Source organism: Dioscorea cayenensis, chromosome 12, assembly GCF_009730915.1.
Source record: "Dioscorea cayenensis subsp. rotundata cultivar TDr96_F1 chromosome 12, TDr96_F1_v2_PseudoChromosome.rev07_lg8_w22 25.fasta, whole genome shotgun sequence".
Lineage (NCBI taxonomy): Eukaryota > Viridiplantae > Streptophyta > Magnoliopsida > Dioscoreales > Dioscoreaceae > Dioscorea > Dioscorea cayenensis.
Genome location: NC_052482.1, coordinates 14,277,508 through 14,287,255, shown reverse-complemented (window position 1 = coordinate 14,287,255; position 9,748 = coordinate 14,277,508). Strand labels below are relative to the sequence as shown.

At 37.8% G+C, this 9,748-nt stretch overlaps 1 protein-coding gene across 1 annotated transcript; it reads left to right on the top strand.

Moving 5' to 3' along the window:
- Positions 1 to 5,138: 5,138 nt before the first annotated feature.
- LOC120274163 lies at positions 5,139 to 6,001 on the top strand. Its single transcript, XM_039280929.1, has 2 exons — positions 5,139 to 5,198; positions 5,280 to 6,001. The coding sequence occupies exon 2, from the start codon at positions 5,409 to 5,411 to the stop codon at positions 5,964 to 5,966; it is 558 nt and encodes a 185-aa protein (XP_039136863.1). The 5' UTR covers positions 5,139 to 5,198; positions 5,280 to 5,408; the 3' UTR covers positions 5,967 to 6,001.
- The last annotated feature ends 3,747 nt before the right edge of the window (positions 6,002 to 9,748 follow it).

Below are 9,748 nucleotides of genomic sequence, written 5' to 3'. Positions count from 1 at the left end.
GTGTTGAGGATCAACACTTTGATAGCACCGATAACACCTGAGAAGTATCAGTTAACTATAAGGAAGAAAGTCACAACTACTTATAGCTCTCTCCTTCTCTCCATCTCCCTACGTTTTCTTCTCCGGCGGCCTTCTCTCCCACTAGCCTCCCTTGCCATGGCAAGTGGGGGCCCCTCCTCATCTCCTGTCCCTTCGTCGTGGATGGAGATAGTAGTTGCGGTCAATAATCGTCTTCCTAGTCTATCACCTCTTGTTGGCGGACCAGTGCTTTGTAGGCTTAAGGCTTCTACTTCAGAGTTCATCTGCTTTAATGGAAATGCTATGGCTAGGGCTCGTCTTCACTTTCAACATTCGCTGATTAGCAAGTTTTTTGAGAAACTGCCTCCTTTTGAACAGATCAAGGAAATCCTTCAAACCCGTTGGGCTGAATTTGGTGAAGTTGTTATTTCTGATTTGTCGAATGGCTATCTTCTTCTAAGATGTGAATTGTTTGATCTCACTCAAAAACTTTTGTTTGAGGGTCCATGGTCTGTCAATGGAGCCATCCTTTAGCTTGCTCCTTGGAAACCTTTTTTTGAACTTGCCTTTACCAAGTTATCCACGGCTGTTGTCTGGGTGTAGCTTCACAACCACCTTGTAGAGTTTTGGGATGGAGAAGCACTTGAGACCATCTCTGTTTCTTTGGGGCGATTGTTCTACACTCTCTTGATCTAAATTTGCTCACCTTTGTGTGGAAATTGATCTGACCAGACCCTTGATGTAGGAATTTTGGATCAGAGATGATGCTCACAGGGTGTTTGTTGTCGTGCTATATGAAAAGCTCCCTACGTTCTGTTATCTCTACGGGATGGTTGGGCATGGATCGATTCACTACAGCCGTCAGAGTTCCGTAGACATTAATTGCTCCTTGTCACCCTCTTTGAAAGTTCCCAGTGGACCGATAGGGTTGGAGACGGGGGCGATAATGGATTCTACGAATGAAGGCTTGGAGGTGATGATCGATTCCTCTTCCCCGACCGAAGAGGGTCACATTGATGAGAATATTGAGTTAAGTTTTGGCCCTTGGATTTTTGTCTCGCGTCAGAGAGGGGAGAGGTGGTGGCCGTGGGGGCATCGGCGGTGGTGTTGGATGTCCAGTATCAGGTGCGGCGTATGTGGGCACTATCGATCCATCTCTTTTTATTCCCAATACACAGCTGTGTCCTGGTTTGAATATCTCGCCATGTGGAGGCTTCTTCTCGTATGATAGAGGCAGTCACGTCGGAAACTGATATCGAGGAACGGCTCCTTTGGTAGAGAATGATACTGACTTGACCCTCAGCGCTGTTGGTTACTCTTCTCGAGATTTTGAGCTTCCAACGAGCGAGGCTCTCCAAGTTTCATAAAGCTCTTGCCCCCTATCACTGTGGATCTTGGACCTAGTTCCAATGTCTTTGTTAGTTCCAAAAAAACACATTTCTTGAACTCATCAACCCATGGCCCCTTCTCCTATGTTAAGAGTTTTTGATAATCAGGTTGATAGTACTTCCAATAATCCCATTACCTCCTCGCATGCTATGGTAGTTGACAAACTTAAAGGAATTTTATACCCCTCTCTCTCTCCTGCAATCTCTGATCATTCTATGAGCGATTCTGGTGAGGATGGCTCTGAGGAAGAAGACAGTGATAGTGAAATATCCGAGTATGATAATCTTGGAGAACCAGATGACTCCTTGACCTTGGATCAGTTTCTGTCTGGGTTACGCAAAGAAGCTCTTGTCCAGAGGGTTCCAGAATCCTTAGCTTTGTTGCCTAAGAAAGGAAGACTAGACCAGGGAGGGGATGAGGTCTAGGGATCTGGCCCATCTTCTTAAGCTAGTCCTTTTTGCTATTGTTCTTTCTTGGTTCCTTTTCTTATCGTAGTTTTATCTTTGTGCTCTCTTACTTTTTGCGTTTATATGATTGATAAAACTTCTAAGCTTGAGTGTTGGAATTGTAGGGGGATTTCCGGGTAGGATATCTCTTATCATGTCAGGTTCATGTTGAAGAAACTCAGTCCTATTATCTTTTGATTGGTGGAAACTAGGGCAGATAATGGTAGAATCGACAACTTTTGCTCCAAACTTGGTCATAATTGGGTGTGGGCTGCTATTGTTGCTGAAGGATACTTAGGTGGTATTCTTGTCATCTGGCAAAAACAGTTAGGGAAGGTTACCCTTATTGCCATATCAAGGTATGTTCTTCACGTGGTGGTTACTAGTGCCAAAAATGAGACTTGGATCCTGTCAACTATTTATAATCCTTCTCGCATTCAGGATCAGTCCTCTGTTTATCTTGAGTTAACTAATATTGCTTCCATTAATTTCCCCTGGATTCTCATTGGTGACTTTAACTCTACTGTTTCTCTTAATGATTTTCAGGGTGGTCCTCGCTCTTACTATCGGCGCAAGGCTCGTATTTTCTCAGATTTTATCATTACTAATAATCTTTTGGAGGTTAATTTTACAGGTTCCAAGTTCACGTGATGTAATAATCAATTTGGTTTAGTAAGGAAGTGGGCACGCCTAGATAGGTGTTTGCTCAATACTTGTTGCACCGCCTTGCTGGGTTCGTTTTTTATTAAGCACCTCCCGCGCATTTTCTCTGATCATGCTCCTCTCCTTCTCACTCTTACTACTCGTTCCTCTTTTAATAATAAAATTTTCCGGTTTGATAATTACTGGCTTGAGTATATTGGCTGTCATACTGCTGTGAGGGAGGCTTGGAATTTTTCTCCCTGTTCTAACCCATGCATGCTTTCTCTCATCTTCTTTGTCGTACCAGGCATTTTATCCTGTCTTGGAAGAGCAAGGGTCTGAATTCAATTGAATCTAATATTCTCAAACTTAAGAAGGATATTATGGAGGTTGAAGCTTTTGAATCTTTGAATGGAATAAATAGTAATTCCACTAATGTTCTTAACCCTCTCTATGATCAGCTTGCAGCCCTTTAAAGGCAAATTTCTTCTAAGTGGGCTCAAAGAGCTAGGCTTTTGTGAGTTTAGAGTGGAGAGCAGAACACCAGCCTTTTCCATAACACAATTCGATGTCGCAATCATCAAAATAACATATCCTTTATCTTTGATTCTAATGGGACTTGTCTCACTGATCGTAAAGATATTGAGAAGGTTTTTTGTGATTATTTTATTGACCTTTGGACTGAACCCTCTGATGCTTCTGTGTCAAAAATTTTTCAGGCTCTCCTGAATGATCTTCCCACGGTTTCTCTTGATGATGGTAATATTCTTACTATGGATGTTTCTAAAAAGGAAGTTTTTCTTGTTCTCCAGTTCCTTCCTTCTGGTAAGAGCCCTAGCCCTGATGGTATTAAGTCTGAATTTTATCGTTTCTTTTGGAATGATATTGGTGATTCCCTCTTCAATGCTATTAGTTTTTTCTTTCATAATTCTGTTATTCCAAATTCCTGGGGTCGGACTTATATTACATTTATTCCTAAAAATTCCAACCCTAAAACTGTTTCGGATTATAGGCCTATTTCTCTCTACAATGTTTGTTATAAGATTATCTCAAAAATTCATGCAAATAGGCTTAAAAACTTGCTTCCTCAAATTATTGGCCGTGAACAATGCGGTTTTGTCTCTAATTGTAGTCCGTTTGACAATATTATTGCCTTACAAGAGGTGGTGCACTCAATGGATTGTGATACTAAGAGCCCCCCTAGGATGTTAGTCAAAATGGACATTGAAAAAGTCTATTATTCTCTGAGTTGGAATGCACTTAATCTTGCCACTCTTTATTGGATGAACTTTCCTAGTAAATGGATTAATTGGGTCCAAGCTTGTTTCAGCTCTGCCTCCTTCTCCTTTTTGATTAATAAGCAGCCTACTCCTTGGATTAAATCTTCTAGAGGCCTTCGCCAGGGGGATCCTTTATCCTCCTACTTGTTCATTATTGTTGCCCAAAACATGACGACCCTTTTGAATTTTTCAATCAGATGCAACATGATACCTGGTTTTGATCATGCTCTTAGAAACAATTTTAATCATCTTATGTAAGCTGATGATTTGATTCTTATTAATTTGGCTAATTGGAAAGCTGCTCGCAATATTAATCTATGCTTTAGTATTTTTGAGAGACTTACTGGTCAGTGTGCCAATAAATTTAAGTCTGATATTTATTTTCCTACTAGATTCAATTGTAGGCTTAGACTAAGCATCTGTCAAATTCTTGGCCTTAATACAAGACCTTCCCCTTTACCTACTTAGGGATCTCCATCTCTGCTAAAAGACTTAATCTTCCTACGTTTGCCTGCTTGACAAAACTGAGCAACTCTTGTCTTTCTGGAGTCATTCTTACATTTCTATGGCCGGCAAAACAATCCTTATCAATTCTATTCTTATGTCCACTCCTGTGTATTACCTGTCAGTTTATCCTATTCCTAATACGTCTTGGATGGAATAATGAAGGCTGCTAGAAGGTTTTTCTGATCTAAGGGTGGCAATAGAAAAGGTATGAACTCAGTTAGCTGGACAGATATTACACTTAATCATGTTGAGGGGGGCCTCTCGATTCGTAATTTGCGTGCTACCAAATGGCAAAGTTAATTTTTCGACGGATTCCATTCCTGCCAATTGTTCTTGGTTTTTTAGAGGTTTTTGGCATAATGTTGTTACTATTATGTCTCATCTCTGGTTGCTTCACTTTAATCCTGTATTTACTTATTTAATGAAGGATCCTTGGTATTTTGATATTCCTCTAGCCTTTAAACCTACTTTTATGAATATGGATTATAATCTGGACTCGGTGGTGACTTTATTTGATTTCTTTTTGGATAATGCTTGGAATATCTCTCGTCTTCATGAGGTCTTTGGTGAGTTTCTGAACCTTGACTATCTTATGAATGATAAATTCAGCAGCAGCAAGGATATCCATTGGGTGTGGTTTCCTAAATCCCGAAAACACAAGCTCACTTCAATGGTTTATTCCCATTTTAACAAAACTGTAGGTTGCCTAGTGCCTTGGGATGGTTGGGGTAATATTTGGCGTTTACATATTGCTCCCAGGCCCAAGCACTTCATTTGGTTACTTCTCCAGAATGATATTAAAACTTATAACTATCTTTACAGCTTGAATCTTGGGCCACAAACTCTTTGTAAGTTCTGCAATCTTAGCTTTGAAACCACTGAACATCTGTTTAACACCTGCCCAAAGGCTCAACTGGTACGGAATATGATTAGTAATGTCATTGGGCAACAAGTCCTTTTTCTTGATGGTTTCTCATCTGGGAGTTGGCTTTGCCAGACTAATGCAGGATTTGACAAGTATGCTCAATCGGTGATTGCTGCTGCTTCTTGGTTAATTTGGAAAGCGAGATGTAATCTTATATTCCGAAATGAAGTTCCTGATTTCCAGCTTATTTAAGTCCGAGTAATGAATCACGTCAGGGAGTATTCTCACTCCAAATTTTCTCAAAATGGTAAGCAACTTATAATTAATAATTTTTCTTATACTGACAGCCCTTTTCTCTTTGTAGCCACTGCTGGAAACTATGGATCTGATTTATTTGGAGCTGGCTTCTTCATTGCTGATTCAAACTCTCAATTCATCTTTGCTAGCTGCTGCAACAATCCTGCTGAGTCTATTATTGAAGCTGAGGCTCTCGCTCTATTGGCTGCTCTTGGTTGCATTTTTGTATTTGATCTTCAAATCAAGACAATCTTTATTGCCAGTTTTGAGCTTCATGGTTTTCTCAAGGCTGGAAATCATCATCACTCTTGGAGACTTAATCCTTTACTTACAAGCATTAATGATTATTTGGCGGAATTGGGATGTCCCCAGCTTCATATTATCCCCCATACTTGGATGACAGCTGCTGCTTCTTTGGCTCTGCATGGCCTAAATTCGCATGTTCTTACCTTATTTCATCAAGGCAGGGAACTCCCTTATTGGCTCATGAAGCAGCTCAAAAAGAATGGAATTACCTTGTAACCTATTTTTTTTTTCAGTTTGTTTCTTTGGTCTTTTCCTGTTATTTGTTCTGTTTGATCTTGTATTTTTCTTTTTATTTTGTTTTGGCTTGTAATGTTAAACCTTTGTAAACTTTTATTTGTTATCAATAAAATTAGCTCTGAGAGCTTTTTCGGTCCAAAAAAAAAACCGTGAGGAAGAGAAGCAAAAGAAAGAAGAAGATGAGCAGTTGCTTTGTTATTTCTCTTGAGAGGAAAAGGTGGACCATTCAAAGGGTAAGCAGCAACCAATGAGCTTCTTGCCCTATCTCATTAACATATCAAAAAGTAAAAACCAAAAAGTTCCAATCAACCCTTCCTGGCTTTTCATCGGCCATAATACTCCACCCAACGTATCCGTATTCGGTTCCCACCTAAACATAGATACTATTTAATATTAGCTACTTTATCTCAGCCATACTGTACTAAACACCCCAAGTACAAAATCATTGACTTAGTCCACTCTTTTCCATAGAGTGTACTCCGTTGCAACCATCGCCTGCAATCTCCTGCAGGTGCTTCTTCCGGTCAGATCCTTCAATCACTCGTCAGCATTAACAATATGCATGAGAAGAAATGGATGTCACACTGAAACGGTCACATACAATGATGCCTCATAATTCTTTAGTTTTTGAGCCTCGTCAACCATAAGACAATTCCACTTAATTTTTGATAATATAGCTTTATCTTTAAGAATGACTTCATATGTGGTCAATAAAGCATTGAACTTTATGTTTCTTCCACTCTTCTTGTTGGTGTAAAATTCATACTGTTGGCAAATCTTCTTCTAACATGGGAAAAATCTATACATTTATTTTATAGACAAGTCTAAATAAAGAAAAATGCTTTAAGAGCATTAAAAATAAAATAAAAGGGACAAAACAAACAGCACCACCATCCATCCTCACATGAACATTGGAGAGCGCAAACGTTAGGTCAAGCAATCGTCAAATGACAGTGTGGCAAACCAATTTTTCATGTGAAAGTGCGCATTAATATAATTGTCTCTAATGCGGCAAACCAATTTTCATGAACAGTGTGGCAAACCATATATAATTGTCTCTAATGCACATTAATATATATATATATGTGTGTGTGTGTGTGTGTGTGTGTGTGTGTGTGTTTATAAAGACTCCACTTTGCAGCCAGATCTGAAAGTGCAATAGCCAGCTGATTGCCATCACAAATAATGTTACATTGATTATGATGGAATAGTTAAATAAGGGAAGCCAAATCTTTCCATTTGAATGCTCTTTTCACCTTGCATTCTTTGACAAGATGAAAATGGGTATGTGGACCCCGCCCATGCATTAACCTTGCTTAGGATGCTAATCATTTGTTTGCTTTTCCCATAATCACTCTTCTCCTTGTCATCTTGTTGTTAAAAGTTTGTTAGAAGGAGGAATTTCCGGAGTGTTTTCTGGCTTCCATCACATCCATGCTTTGCTGATTAAATCAAGTGTCAACCTCCTTGCCTCCTCCCTCCCTCCCTTGTTTCCTTCATCTCCTTGGTTTCCATTACTTCTCCACTCAGAGCTTCAAGTGTGAGAATCATTGCGGAGCACTGCAGCGACGGTGATCAAGCCGGGGAAGAGATCATCGCCGCCAACTTATCGGCAAACCTAGAGGTAGTTACCAATGATTTTCCACCTCGATCAAAAGCTTAGCTTTCCATTCATAGCATGTTTGTATGCCAAGATGAAAACTTGTTTGTTTATATTCTTAGGTTTGCTTCAAGAGTTTTATCCTTTTTAAAGAATATATAGGCATATATTTTTGCATGAAAACTACAGCCTTTTTGTTGGTATACATATATACTTATATTTACATAAAAAACTACAGCCATTTGAGTGTTTATCTTTGCATATTTTTGCATGAAAACTATAGCCTTTTGTTGGTATACACATATACTTATATATACATCAAAAACTACAGCCATTTGAGTGTTTATCATTGCATATTTTTGCATAAAAACTGCAGCCATTTGAGTGTTTATCTTTGCATATTTTTGCATGAAACTATAGCCTTTTGTTGGTATACATATATACTTATATTTACATCAAAAACTACAGCCATTTGAGTGTTTATCTTTGCATATTTTTGCATGAAAACTGCAGCCATTTGAGTGTTTATCTTTGCATATTTTTGCATGGAAACCTGCAGCCTGTTATGTTTTTGAACTCATTAGAAATCCAAGCTTTATGCTTGTAAATTAGTTGTTTTGCATGTCTTCTTGTTTCTTTCAACCATGCTTAAGGGCCAACTAGTGCATGCTTAGAAAAACACACTCACCTTCTAAATTCTGCAGCCTTAGGATGTGTGTTTTTGCATTTGAGAGTGACCTTGCAGTCCTTGTGTGATCTTAGGTAGTTGCCTTGATGATGACCAACAACTCTAGTTTATGTTGTTCATTTTTTTGTTTTGAATGGTTCATTCTTTCTTGAGTTGTAATGGTTGGCAATCCTTGGGTTATAGGACCACTTTAGAAATGACTTTGGGTCTTCGCATTGTGTCTTGGAGTATAGTATTTTTGAGGTAAGTAATCCGCACCTAATATTTTTGACAAGTTTTAATTTCAAAAGTTTTAATATTAATTGATTCTATATTTAAAATTTCATAGGAGTGGGAGCTTGCAACTTTTTGTTTAAAGGAATATTTGATCATATTTGGATTATAAAGTTTGGCATGTTTTAGAAACTCTACCTTAGTATTTCAGTAATTATGGGTATTTGAATTGAATATTTTGAGTGTTATAAGTAATCCACTAAGAACCTCATATTTTAAGTATTGGGGAAATTATTCTTCGGCAAAATTATTATCTATTATTTGGTGGCACTTTTGCTTAATATTGTTAATTATAAAATCATTTATTGTTGATTTAATATTTCCTTCTATTTCAAGTTACTTGTTTTTAATGGGTTTTTGAATTAGTACTTTTGCTGGCCATTTGACCTTATTTGAATGATTATTCATTAAAATAAAAATAAAATTAGATCTTGCCATATTCAGGTGGTGAATTGCTTGGTTATTGTTTTATGTTAAGTTATTTTCATTACTTATTCATCTATGTAATTGGCTTGCTTTTATTTTGGAAAAGTGATTAATATCTATGAATGATTTATTGTATCAATTCCTTTTTATTTTTATAAATTATTTTGTTTATCTATTTATCTTTCCCTAAAATGTCATCGTGAAATTTATCAGTATTTTTGGGTATTTTGTGAACTTGAGAAATTTTGAACTCGTATCTTGGTAAATATTTTTTGTATCTGAATATTTTGGTCTCCAAATGAGTAATATGCAACCTTGTCAGTGGGGGGGTTAAACCCTGACCTTCTCGACAAGTAATTTTGAGAAAAATGAGATCTGCAGTTTCTGCACGTGTCCGTTCGGTGAAATAATCAACGACCACCCTGGTATTCGATCTCGAGTCACTGAGGGTAAACAAATGATTTATGTTATTTTTGGCTCGGATGCATCATCGATGATAAACAAAATGACCTTTGGCATTTACGAGTGAATTTGGAGACATATCATTTGGAACTCGTTAATCTCTGCTTTGACTTTTGATTTTGATTCTCTCAGTTGCACTAATTATGTGTTTTTAAATTTCCGGGCATATCTCAGGCCCTCTTTTTATCCTGCCTTGAAGTTTTTGCATCTTGAGATCGCGTTTCTGGTTTTCATTTGTTGGTGAATGACATATTTGGAAATATTCTTTTATTAGAATATTATACTCTATATTTTGTTAAATTATTGTTTCGG